A 12,869-nucleotide genomic window follows, 5' to 3' on the forward strand; every position below is an offset into this window, starting at 1 on the left:
AATAGAGGATCAGTTGCTTCGGGCTAAGGGGGGTTGTGTGAGAGTGGGGACCGGTGTAAGGTGTTTCGTGGGTAGTGAAAATGTTGGTACTAGCTATAGTTACATAGTCCTGTAATATACTAAACCCGTCAGGTTGGCCCAGTGGGTAAAGGCACCTGCCGCTAAGCCTGACACCTGAGTTTGAGCCCCGGAACTCAGAACTATCTCTGCAGGTCACCCTCTGCATGACCATCACTGTGCTTGCCCCACCCTGACAGACACTAAATAAATCTTCAAAACATTGAGTTGTGTGTGTTAAAATTTTTTTTCAGCCAAGTATGGTGGTGCATGCTTTTCATCCCAGCACTCAGGAGGCAGAACCAGGTGGAGCTCTCAGTTTGAGTCCAGCCTGGGCTACATTCAGAGCTCCAGGACAGCCAGGGCTACATAAAGACCCTGTCTCGAAAACAAAGAAAGCAAAAAATAAAACCGCCTAAATAAAGATGTTGGGGTAGGAAAATGTGTGCCACGGCACTTATGTGGTTGGAGGATGACTTGTAGGAGTCTGTTTTCTATCATGTGGGTCCAGGGAATTGAACTCGGGTCACTGGCTTGACAGCAAGCACCTCTACCCATGAACCATCTCACTGACCCCAAGTTGTATAGTTTAAATAGATGCTATCTAAGTCTTTATTGAGAGGAACAGCCTGGATCAGAGTCAGTACTTGTTTTCTGGTCCACGACACGTCTGGACCGCTCTATTCTGATCCCCAGAGAAGTTTCTAGTTCCGGGGACTCTGTCTCAGTGTTCCTCCAAGCACCTGAGTTACCCTGACCATTTTGAAACCTGTGTCCAAGGCCGGGCGGTGGTGGCCCATGCCTTTAATCCCAGCACTTGGGAGGCAGAGAGGCAGGTGGATCTCTTGTCAGTTCTAGGCCAGCCTGGTCTACAGGAGCTAGTTCAGGACAGGCACCAAAGCTACAGAGAAACTCTATCTCAAAAAAACAACAACAAAAGAAGCCTGTGTCCAGGACAGGCCCCGAGCATCAGCACTCTTGTGAAAATGTCCTGAAGTCACCTGAGTAAGAGGTTAGGAGAGCCAGCACCCACTGAGACTGAGGTTAGGAGAGTCACCAGGCACCCTGAGCTGCCTTCTCTCTGCTCTCTCTTTCCTGCCAGACCACTTGTGGCTTGGTTGGAGCAGAAGATACAGAAAGAAAAGGAGGGGCTCAGAGTGAGGGAGAGGGGAGAGAAAAGGCCAGAGTTGCTTAGGTGGGCAGAAGCAGCTGCCCACAGCGCTCCATCTCATACAGCAGAGACTCGGCTCTCAAACAGGCTTTATTCAGGAGTCAAGGCCACCTGGGTTCCCTGCTCCCTGTCTCCCCACCCACAGAACCCCACTTGAGTGGGGCTTGTTCTTCACCTGCCCCTCATGGTCTACTGTCCCAGCCATCCGGACACTCAGAGATCAGGAGCCACAGAGCCTGCAGGCAGACAGCACCCCTCTCCCACCCTGTGGGGCAGGCAGGTATCCCCAGAATCATGTCCTCTGTGGGGCTCTGTTGTAAGGGGCAGGAAGGGCCCTAGTGTGCGATTTCTGGTGAGCTGGACCCCACAGCTTTTCCCTTCCAGAGGGCCTTTAGCCAGGCAGAATCTTGTTTGAGGGCTGGGGACAGGATGGAGGACAGAGCAGTCAGGCGGCTACCTCTTCTCCCTGGGAAGGAGTAGGGACTTCTGCAGACACTCCCGGCCTCAAAAAGCTCAAGAAAGAGCCCAAGGGACTAGAAGGGGCCAAGCAGTTCCTGAGGAGGCTACGATCCTCTGTCCTTAGGCACAGCGGCCCCTAGAGCCCAGCTGAGGGCAGCACCCCACCCCCACCCCGTGGAAGAAGCACTTCTCAGGGTACTGGGCTGGCACTGCTCTGCAGAGAGGGAAGGGAGGGTGTGCAGAGAGCAGGACCTGCTCCAGAAGCTCTGGCTTCTAACTTGGAGACAGAATCCAGAAGAGGCAGGAGGCCAGTCTCACCAGACCTTGCCTCTGAGTGTCCCCTTCAGAATAGTCCACTCAGCAGCAAAGGAGGCAGCAGCAGTCCCAGGAAAGGACTCTGTGCATGACCAGAATTCTCCAAATCCAAGTCGGCACCTGCAGAAAAGAAGGGGCTGTGACTCGGTTTGAAAAGCCTGAGTCCATGCACGGTGCAGGCCCCAGGCAGAGGAAGCATCCTCCAGATCAGCGTGCTTTGCCATGCCCCAACTGCTGGTACCAGCACAGGACGCCAGCCAGGAAGGGAAGGAGGGCTGCGGGCCTTACCTGTCAAGGGTGACTGTAGGGCCAAGGTGCGCCCACCTGTGGCATTAGCCGCGGCAGAGGCACTGGGCAAGTTGGGCAGAGATGTGGAGGCAGGGGGGCCCGAGTGGTCCAGTGAGGCCTGCGGCCCACCATGCTCCTGGGCTGGAAGAAGTGGGACCACCACCTCACTGGAAACAGGCAGCTCAGCCTCTGCCTCTGGCAATTTGCCCTCTGCCCCAGGCGACTGGGCCTCTGCTTCAGGCAACAGGGCCTCTACTTCTGGCAACCGGGCCTCTACTTCAGGCAACGGGGCCTCTGCCTCAGGCAACTGGACTTCTGCCTCAGGCAATTCGGCCTCTGCCTCAGGGAACTCTGCCTCTGCTTCAGGCAACTCAGCATCTGCCTCAGCCTCCTCCTGAGCCTGGGGTAAGGACTCTCCTGTCTGTGCCAGGGATATCTTAGGGTACAGAGAAATCTCTGGGCTCACGGAGGTTGCTCTCGACTTGCTGCCTTCTTGGTCCGTAGATTTGGGGACAGGAATATGCGCTGATGTGAGGAAGTTAACTGGCCCTTCATCCATTGAGGGCTGAGTGTGCGTAGTGGAAACGTAGGGGACCTCGGTCGGGAAAGATAGAGCCTCTGTTGCCATGGAGGAGGGGCCTTCCGTTGCTAAGGAAGATGGGGCTTTTGATTCTACCGCAGGTGAGGACTCGGTTGCCAGGGAGTCGGAGACCTTTGTTACCGCGGAGAAGCGTAGAGTCTCAGAGGTTGCTAGGGACGGAGTACCGGTTTCCCTGGAGCTTGAGGCTTCAGTTGCCCGGATGGTGGAAGGGACCTCGGTCATCCGTGGAGGAGAATCCTGCTCCTCTTTCGGGTTTCTTGTGGGCTCTGTTTGGCAAGGCTAAGCCTTAGTGTTGCAAACGGGACCCCACCCGGCCGCGCAATATTCCACTGGGTCGCGCAAGCCACACGCCTCTGCAGCGGGTGTGCCCCTCTGGTAAAGTAAATTCTCGTCATTGACACGACTCCTCCACCCACCACTTTCTCCAAGCTTCCCTTAGGGACTGAATTGGAGGCCCCGCCTATTCGATCACAGATCCCGCCCACCAGCCCAAACCTTCCCGCTCAGCCACGCCCCCTAGCACAGCCTCTGGTTCTCAACCCTCTGTAGGGACCGAAAGATGGAATCTGTCACTTGGGGCGCCAAGGTGGCGGTGCAGGAAGGGCAAAAAGTCGCAGAGGGCCCCCGCCGTAGCATCTGTAGCCCCATCTCCTGCTTCTCAAGATGGGAGTCCTGAGACTCGAGGCCACCCAGACAGCTTCGCATTCTTCCAACCCCTTCTCAGCTCTGGCCTGTCACTCACCACAGAGAGAGTTCTCGCAGTTGTAGCCAATGGGGCACTGGGAGCAAGGAGTTCCTTCCTGGTAGGGCTTGCGCCCCTTCACGTTCCCCCTGAAGGAGAAGGCGTTGCTGCAGGGGAAGGTCCGCTCCTTCTTACCCATCCCCACGGTTCCCAGAGACACAACAGGTCAGGAGCCCATGGGGCTGCTAACTCCCACAAGTTGCTTGCTGGGGATCACAGGCTCCCTGGCATCCTCTGGCTAACTAAATTAGACCTGCCATGAGGCCGGTCACAGCTGCCAGGAGGGACAGGGCCAGCCCACAGCGTCCTTGAGCTGTATCCAGGTCTGTTCTCTCCTCGCGGGCACTTACGGGGGCTCATAGTTGCACACCAGCAAATGGATGTTGGCTTCCTCCACCCCCTGGAGCGACTCACAGAAGTGGGAACCACAACCAATCCTCTCCGTCTTGCTCCAGACTACCTAAAGGAGGGCAAACCCAGCAGGTTAGCTCTGGGCTGGGGAAATAGTCCCTGCCCCGCGGAGCTCCACTCCAGCTTTCTGTGGGTGGCTTGAAGACACTCTATAGCCTTGGCCTTCCAAATCGGCTAGGGGTTGGAGGTAATAGCATCTACCCTCTCCTGTCAAACAGCGTCACCAGGCCTCTGACACACCCTGTCCACTTTCCCTGTGGCCTCTTTCTAGAGGTTCTTAGGGTATTTTTTGTTTGTTTTGTTTTGTGGGATTTCTTTTGGGCAGGGTTTCTCTGTGTAGTCCTGGCTATCCAGGAACTTGCTTTGTAGACCAGGTTGACTGAGAACTCAAGAGATCCGCCTGCCTCTGCCCCCTGAGTGCTGGAACCAAAGGTGTGCGCCACCACACCCAGCTCTGTCCTTTTAAACAAGGGGTACACACAAAGAAGAGACGGTGGAGAGTTACAGCCACAAGGGAAGACCAAGGAAGAAAGGTCTCTTTCTTCTCTGAACTGAACTGAACTGAACTCTGAACTGAAACCTTCCTTCATCCCGACTCTCACCTCCGCCAGGGTCCTTCTCACTCACTTTGTCTGCCTCTTTGGAGGAAATGGGCTGGCTACTAGAATAATTTTTTCTTATGAACAAAAACAAAACAGTGTTAATCCCAGCTCTGGAGACAGAGACAGGCAGATCTCCGTGGGAGTTCAGGTCACCTTGGTTACCTAATGAGACCTGTCTCAACAACAAAACAAAAATGTGTGTCCTGCCATGGGTCTGAGAACACCAGGCTTTCCTCCATTTCTAGGCTCAGGTTGTCTGGGGATGGGAGGTGGGGAGGGGCCCTGCTTGTGCTCTCTATGGCTCCTCGGGTTCCTGTTTGGTCAGAGATGGCGTCTGGCTTTGAGTAGAGCCAGAGAGAGCTTGGTCAGTCTGGCGGCACTGTGTTGGGTGAGGTGAGTTGCAGGGTCCCAGGAGGGAGGGTGCCGGGACCTCACAATTTCCCATCCTGGGTGGGTGCTTCTGAGTATTTCCTTAAGATTAGGGCTAAAAATATCAGCTCCAAAGGGCACTGAAAATGGGAGGGAAGGATGTGGGATTCTTTCCCTTTGGCTTCTGGTGCAATCATTTGTACAATAAGCATCGGGGAGAGAAAACAATTCCTTTAATTCTAATCCTAAATGGTTTTGCTGTTTGTTTGTTTGTTTGTGGTGTTTTTTTGTTTTTGTTTTTTTTTGTTTGTTTGTTTTTTGTTTTGGAGACAGGGTTTCTCTGTGGTTTTGGAGCCTGTCCTAGAACTAGCTCTTGTAGACCAGGCTGGCCTCAAACTCACAGAGATCCACCTGCCTCTGCCTCCTGAGTGCTGGGATTAAAGGCGTGCGCCACCACCCAGCTCTAATCCTAAGTGTTTTTAAAACTTTTTTTTATTATTTTGTAAATGGGGTAGAGGGGACCCAGCGCGGTCAGGCTTGGTGGCAGCTCCCTTACCCACTACACTCATCTACCCTTTTACAGAGGTTTTTTTTTTTTTTTCTAAAGCAAAAATTAAATGAGTTCGTCTATTTGCTTTATCAGTTTGGCAGATTTGAAACAGCAAATTAGACGTGAAAAACGCCAAGAGTGCTGGGTGGTGGTGGTGCACACCTTGAATCCCAGCACTTGGGAGAAAGCAGGGACAGGCAGATCCCTGTGAGTTCGAGGCCAGCCTAGTCTACGGAGAGAATTCCAGGACAGTCAAGGCTACACTGAGAAACCCTGTCTCGAAAAACCAAAAAAAGAGAAAAAGAAGAGGGAGGGAAAGGGGGGAGGGGAGGGAGGGAGAGAAGGAGGGGGGAGAGAGAGAGAGAGAGAAGGAGAGAGAGAGAGCCAAGAGCAACAAATGACAGGAAAGGGTTAAGTGGGGCATGTGTGGCTGCTGCAAATGCTTTGGACCTCTGAGGGTCCACTGTCACCCAGGACAACCATTGCATTCAGGAGGCCGGCGCTGTGACACCAGGCTGAAAAGGGTGACCTAGGTTGTCAGAAGATGAGCCTTTATGAAGAGATGAAAACGGTGGGGGCAGTCTGAGTGGCCTCTGACTGCGCGCTATCTGCTGTGGACATCGTTTACAGAGGCTCGAAGGAGAGTACCATTCTAAAGGCAGGCTGCTCCCACTGGAGCCAAAAAGCTACGAACCGCCCCACCTGGGCCAGCACGAGGCTCTACCCAACACCCGCAGATCCTGCCCGCCCCACCCGCCCCTGGACCAGGTGGCTCCACCCAACACTAAGAGGCCCCAGCGCACCCCCCCCACACACACACACACACTCGCCCGCCCAACGTGCACCTCGAGGTTCAGACCAAACTCACGCACGCACTGGCACATCACATCACTTGGAGCCCTCTCCCTACTTCATGAGGTCCAGACCCTCTCCACACACGTGGCCCCACACACCTGGAGGCCCCGGTCCGCCCCGCCCATCGTGCCGGTGGCCATGCCCGACACCAAGAGACGCCCCCATCACGTGGCTGATCCAACTCCTGGATCGGCCTGCCCGACTCCTGGAAGCCTCAGCCCTCACCCCCACCCCACACCTGAGCTCAGCGCCCGACGACGTCTGCCCTTCCTCCGCCCCACCCCCGCCCTCCTGGCCCTGTCACCTGAGTGTAGTGGCCGCACATCTGGCCGGGGTCGCAGGCGGCTGTGCTGAGGTTGTAGTGTTCGCGCTCCTCAAACCAGTTCTCCACGGCCAGCGGCACGTCCATGCCCTCGTCGGTGATGGCGAACAAGTTCTCTCCGCGCCGGCCACGCTCCTTGTTGTGTCCCCACACACATTTCTGCGCATAGGCCTTGGCGAAGGCGGCTAGGTCGTCGTCCCACCTCTGCAGGGCAGCCAGGGAGGCAGGAGAGGGAGGTGAGTGTGGTTAGAGTAGGCTGGGGGTGTCCTGGGACCTCAGTAGGCCAGAGACAGGGCTTGCCTCACCACCCTTAGCAAGGTGACTTCCGACTTTTCTCAGGCATCTGATCCCTGTGGGTTTCAGTGGGATCGGGAGAAGGCCACCTCAGGCCTCTCTTACCCCTCACAGGGCGAGGTGGGGCACTGAGGACGAGTGTGATCTTACTTGGAATGTTCTGTGTAGCTGGGGAGGGGGTGGAGATGCTCGGAAGATGTCCAGGGATACGCTGGAGGACTGATGGTTTGTTCTGGTCCATGCATCTAACACAGGGCCCACCCCACTGCCTAGGCCTTTCCCGCCAGGCTCTCTCCCTAAGAGCTCAACTCCCTTCATCGGGTCCCTCCTCCCGATAAAACTGTGTCTGTGTGGCACACAGAAGGTCCCTCACTTCCAGTCGTCAGAGCCTTGCTTAACCCCAGGTCAATGCTCTCTCTCCGTGGAGATTATGCTGGGAAAAGAGCAGTTTTGCTTAGACCCGCTCCGAGGTTCTGTCCCTGGCTAGGAGAAGAAGCAGCCAGTGTGGGAGGTGAAGGATCAGGGCATCTGACCCCAAAGACTGAGACAGGAGGTCTGGATTCTATTAAATTCTGTTCTTGGCCTTTCCTGGAAATGGATGCCTGCTGGGACTCTTGTTCAACCCTCTGGGGGCCACCATTCCAGCTTCCAGAGCCCGACAGCCAAAAAAGCAGCAAGAGCGTGGTGACGAAGAGACCCTACCCACTTCCCACCCTGTCAGTGCTTTCAGGAGCAGCTGCCTGGAGTCCTCATGGGAACTGAACTGGGGCAGAACCACCGCTGTGCCTTAGTGATCCCTCTCTCTGGTCATTTTTAATATTTTTGTACATACTATTAGGTGTGTGTATGTCATGCACACCCAACAGTGCCTGCACGACCGTCAGAGGACAGCTTTAGGGAGTCCTTTCTTTGTCACTCTAGGGAGGGAACTCAGTTCATCAGGTTTGCTCAGGCAAGCACTTTTACCTGATGGACACCTGGCCGTCCCTGCTCTAGACATTTTGGCTTCAAATCACAGATCTGGGTAGTCCCTTGGACTCTGGCAATAGTGAGGGTGGAAACTGGTCAGGGACTCTAGGGTGATCTGCAGGGCTCCAGGGTAGACAGGCCCCTTCTAGGGCTGACAGTACCCTGCTCTCCATCGGCCACAGTGCTGGGGATTGTGGGTATTTCATAGATAGTTGTCAGTTCTTCGTGACCAAGAGGGAAGCCACTGTGGATTTCTCAGCCTGTGGCATTGCAAGAACCATGATCCTTTGTCCTGGAAGTAAGTCCGTCCGCCCTGTCATTCAGTAGTCCTGGGCACAGGGCCAGGTTAAAGCAACAGTAAGAACCAAGAAACCCAACTTCACGTAGTCCTAAGTCACTTGGAGAACATGACCACTGTGGTCAGTGGCACAGGCAACTAGTACTGTGGGCCGTGGGAAGGCCGTGTAGCCAGATTGAGGGTGGAGAAAGAGATGGAGCTAAATGACAAGGTGCTAGCCAGGTGAGGGGCACCCTGAGCAAGGTGCACACTGGCCGCCGGGGTATGTGACCTCAGAGTCCAGGTAACTGATAACTAGTATCCTGGCTTCAGATTGGTTCCTGGTTGCCAAGGACAACGGGGTTGAGATGGCTATGGTGCTGTGAAAACTTCTCACACTTCTGTGTGACCTGCAGGGCAGGGACTGCCATACCTAAGCGTCCAGCAGGAAAAGGTTTCCTCAGTCACCAAGCCACAGAGGACAAGCTGAGGCTACCACCTAGACGTGGGGACCCCAGCTTTGTTGCTGTATTTCCCTGGGGACTTGGCTTTTGGCTCAGGGGTTTCAGGTCACCAGAGGGGGGCGGGGGGCTGGACCAGTCAGACCTCTGCAAGGACAGAAAGGGATCTTACTTTATCAGTTGAAACCAGAGCAGACATCCTGTCCCAACCCTGTCATCTGATAGCACCCCTCCTACCAGATTGGCCGCCGCCACCCTGCCTCTGGCTCCTGTTGTCTGCGCCCTTCTTGCTGACATGAAGACAGTTTGTATTTGTGCTACGTGTGTACTTTAGACTTCGCTGCATGCAGGATTACATGTGTGAGATTCAGCCCACGTATGTGGATGTACTTATGACCTCATTTCATGGATGAGAAGCTGAGGGCACACAGCAGGGGCCCTAAGCCACAGTCTGGGTGCTGGAGACAGCACCTGTGGCCCTTCTCAGGCATGCTCTCCCCTCCCCAGCGCTTCCCAGGTTCATCCAGGCTCCTCTTCTCAGGGATTGTCAGGCCATTCACAAAGAGTTCCCCTTAGGTCATCACATCTTGGGAAGAGTTGAGGAGGAGGCCATCGGTGTGGGGAGCCAGGGTTTAAGCCTGAGTGCAGGTCCCTCAAGCCTCAGTTTCCCCATCTAGATGATGGAGTGGCTATGAGGGCCAGCATTATAGAGCACTAGGGACTCTGCTGTTGGCCAGAGGAAGGGGTCCGAGAGCATCCCCACGAGGGGTGGGGTGAGGCAAAAGGCTGCAGCAGGCTGCGCCCAGCACCCCTCCAATCCCAGGAGGCAGACCCTCAGTCACACTTACCATCTGCAGCATGTCTGAGGCTGGGGGGGACACCTGGGCACGGTACAAGTTGTGAAGCTCCACCATGGTTTGCTTCTCATCCTCCGTGAGGGCTGAGGTGGGGCCAGCAGCAGTCAGCAGCAGCAGCAGTGAGGACAGCACTGTCGTGCAGAGGCTGCAGGAGCTATGCATGGTGGCCAGCCCTCTCAGTCTCTCCCGGTCAGGGGTCTGGCGGCTGGACTTAAAAGTCCTTCCCACACAAGCACCACCCTGGCTAGGGTGGGGCGGCGGGGGCTGTGTCTGGACGCCCAGCCCAGCTCACACAATGTCTCCAGGAGGGCTGGGTGCCTTGGGTCTGGACCAGAGTTGAGTCCACTTCCCTGGAGTCCTTGGCAACAGTCTCTTCTCTCGGTACCGGGGCTCAGGCCAGGGCCTGTGAGCTCCATGGACCCTCCAGAGGTGTGGGCAGATCCGCAGGGGGTAATTCCAGAAACAGCTCATGTCCACAGATGCTGAGGACAGGACAAGGAAGGAGCCATATAGATCTGCTTCCCCCAGCCCCACCCCAGGATTTGGCAAGATGAGGAAGTTGCCAGTGCCACTGAGAGCAAGGGGGGATGAGAGGATGTGCCCAGCTGCCTGGGTCCCTAAGCCCTGGCCAGGGCGATGCTTGTGGTAGAACTGAGTCGTGATAGCCGCATTAGCACCTCAGGTCCTCTGCAAGAGCATCAGGCACTCCTCAATGCTGAACCTTCTCTTTAGTCCCAACACAGCCTTTTAAATGAGACTAGGAAAAGTCACAGAGACAAGAAAGAAGCCGGAGGGGGGTGGAAGGGGGTTGCGGTCTCTCATTCCTCGGATGGGGTTTTCATTATGTAGCCCAGACTAGCTACTCTCCAGTTGCTCTCCTTCTGCAATTGCAGGTGTCCCCCTCTCCATTTTTTGAAAAGATCTCTGAGACATGAAATATGGAGTTGAAGTTCCTGACCAGTACAGATTTGTGAACATTTAAGTGTGACAGCTTAAGAACAAGCCGGGCAGCAGAAGCACACACCTTTAATTCCAGCACTCAGGAGGCAAAAAAAGGCGAATCTCCGTGAGTTCAAGGCCAGGCTCCAAAGCCACAGAGAAACCCTGTCTCAAAAAACCAAAACCAAAAAAAGAATAACTAGAATTCAAACAGACACATATAGAAGGGGTATCAGAAGTGGGGGGGGGGGGGTCCGGAGACGTCTACTCCAAGAGTGATCTAAAGTGAACTGCCTGAGGGAAATGATGGCCCACAGGGCCTTCGCTCTGCTGTGTGGCATTGCTCCTGCCTCAGTCGTCTACGTTGAACTAGATCCTTGCTTGCTCTTCACTGCGCCTCTCCAGCCACCGCCAGCACTTCTGTCAGCCCGCTGCAAACTTACGGGTGACAGTGCTTACTTGTTTGAATCCCATGGCCCTTCCGGGTGTTCCTCCCAGAAGCGGTTCTAGCACCCTCTCCACATGGCCACCTGGAGATGGTGCCACGAAGGGTGGGTCCTTGGGTGAGGGAGCTGCCATGAGAGGGGACAACTGGCTCCTGTGGGCCACAGCCCTTTCTGGAACCGTTGGCATCCACACCTCGGAATACTCTCTTCCTGGTGTAACATCTGCTTCCTCTCACAGAGAAGGAAAGAACCCAGGCTTTTCCATTGGGAGAATTCCCAAAGTGGGATGGATAGTCACATATAAATCTGAGCTAAGACGACACACAGACAAGAGCTGGGTGGAGCTCAGGGTCAGGGCACATGGGTTTGGTCCCCAGCACTGGAGACCACCACGAAAGCAGGCAGGCAGAGGAATTTAATTAAAAGGAAAATGGTTAAAATGGCTAAAATGGCTGAACTCATTTCAGACCAGGAGCAATGGGTTGAGATTTGACTCAGTAGGCACCTGTCTGGGCTAACACAAATTACTGATGCAGAACTGTTGTCGCAGGCCTCACAGGACAGATGGGACAAAATGATAAACCACCTTCTTCGAGAAACATGAGGCTGGGCCTGAGTCTGCGGTCAAGCGTGAGGAGGGAGGGGCACAGGCAGGACAGAGCAGGGATAGGGAGTGTGTATGACTGGCAGGGGGCCAGCCCGTGCAGGTGTTTGTGACTGGCCAGGCTCAGAGCTACTGACAGCTGGCACTGGGGACCAGGAAAGAGTGTGAAGACAAGGAGCAGCAGAAGGAAGGGTTAGCTGTCCCCAGACAGCCCTTCCTCCAGCCCTCCATTCTCATCTCTTGCTTTTTTTTTTTTTTCTGAGACAAGGTCTCATGTAGCCCAGGGTGACATTGAACTCACTACGCAACTCAGGATGACCTCAAACTCCTGATCTCCTGCCTCCAAGTTCTGGGATTCTGAGTGTGCACCACCACTCCGAGCGAGCATCTGCTTATCTTAGAGGTGGTCTTCCTCACACAGCACCTCGTGCACAGGGACCCAAAACCACAGAGCAGAGAGAACTGATGATAGCAGAGGCACCTGCTGGGGATGGTATCTTCAGCTGGGTGACCTTTGTTTATGCCGCATCTGTGAAGCTGTGTGACTATCCTGTCTAAAACACCTGATGGTCCTAATAAAGAGATGAACGGTCACTAGCAAGGCAGGAGCAAGGATAGGCGGGGCTGGCAGGCAGAGAGGATAAAGAGAAGGAGAACGAGAAGCAAGAGAACAAGGAGAGGAGGATGCCAGGGGTCAGGCACAGCAAACTATGGAGAAAGAAGCAATGAAATGTATACAGAAATAGAGAAAGATAAAAGCCCGGAGGCAGAAGGTTAATAAGATAAGAAAAGCTGGCAAGAAACAAGCCAAGCTAAGGCCAGACACTCATAACTAGGAATAAGCCTCCATGGGTGATTTATTTGGGAACTGGGTGGTGGGCCCTCAAAAGAGCAAAGGAGTAAAATTCCCACAACAAGTACCATGTGAACAGGTACATTTCAGACTTGGAGACAGGAGCAAAGGCCAAGATCTGTGACGTGGAACACGCGGAACACACTCCCCTGCCTCGAGGAAACCCGGCTATGTTCGTCCTTTGGCTGTCACATGGTCTCGGTTGCACTGTGCAAGGACACATCAGTGCAGTTGTGCACTGTACACTGAGGTCTCGCAACTCCAGTGCCGTCCAGCAGGCGTCCCATGTGTTAGAGCTCCCACTCGGTAGCTGCTGATGCCCACCCAATGCACAGGGCTACAAGCACCCTGCGGCCGGCGTGGCTGGGGACTATGCTTTCCGCTTATTCAGGCTCATCCAGACATGGTGAGCTGAGACATGGTCGCA

The 12,869-nt window shown here is 54.7% G+C and overlaps 1 protein-coding gene across 2 annotated transcripts; it reads right to left on the bottom strand.

Moving 5' to 3' along the window:
- Positions 1-1,300: 1,300 nt before the first annotated feature.
- Positions 1,301-9,811, bottom strand: Pi16 (peptidase inhibitor 16). Of its 2 annotated transcripts, XM_048451253.3 has the most exons (7): positions 9,592-9,811; positions 6,725-6,946; positions 3,984-4,093; positions 3,634-3,722; positions 2,291-3,157; positions 2,011-2,122; positions 1,301-1,694 (listed from the first exon to the last, which is right to left on the bottom strand). In XM_048451253.3, exons 1-6 carry the CDS (start codon positions 9,760-9,762, stop codon positions 2,031-2,033), a joined length of 1,551 nt encoding a protein of 516 aa, XP_048307210.2. In that variant the 5' UTR covers positions 9,763-9,811; the 3' UTR covers positions 1,301-1,694; positions 2,011-2,030. The 2 variants fall into 2 exon arrangements, with proteins under 2 accessions (XP_048307210.2, XP_048307209.2); XM_048451252.3 differs by having other exon boundaries at positions 1,301-2,122; positions 9,592-9,810.
- Positions 9,812-12,869: the final 3,058 nt, after the last annotated feature.

Source organism: Myodes glareolus, chromosome 18, assembly GCF_982192425.1.
Source record: "Myodes glareolus chromosome 18, mMyoGla1.1, whole genome shotgun sequence".
Classification (NCBI taxonomy): domain Eukaryota; kingdom Metazoa; phylum Chordata; class Mammalia; order Rodentia; family Cricetidae; genus Myodes; species Myodes glareolus.

Bases quoted from the DNA above. Each gene is read 5' to 3' on its own strand.
- Pi16 (XM_048451253.3), bottom strand. From the start codon at position 9,762: ATGCATAGCTCCTGCAGCCTCTGCACGACAGTGCTGTCCTCACTGCTG. The intron at 4,094-6,724 runs GTGACAGGGCCA...GCCCTCCTTTAG, and splicing joins TGTGCGGCCACTACACTCAG to GTAGTCTGGAGCAAGACGGA. The intron at 3,158-3,633 runs GTGAGTGACAGG...CTTGCCAAACAG, and splicing joins CTGCGAGAACTCTCTCTGTG to AGCCCACAAGAAACCCGAAA.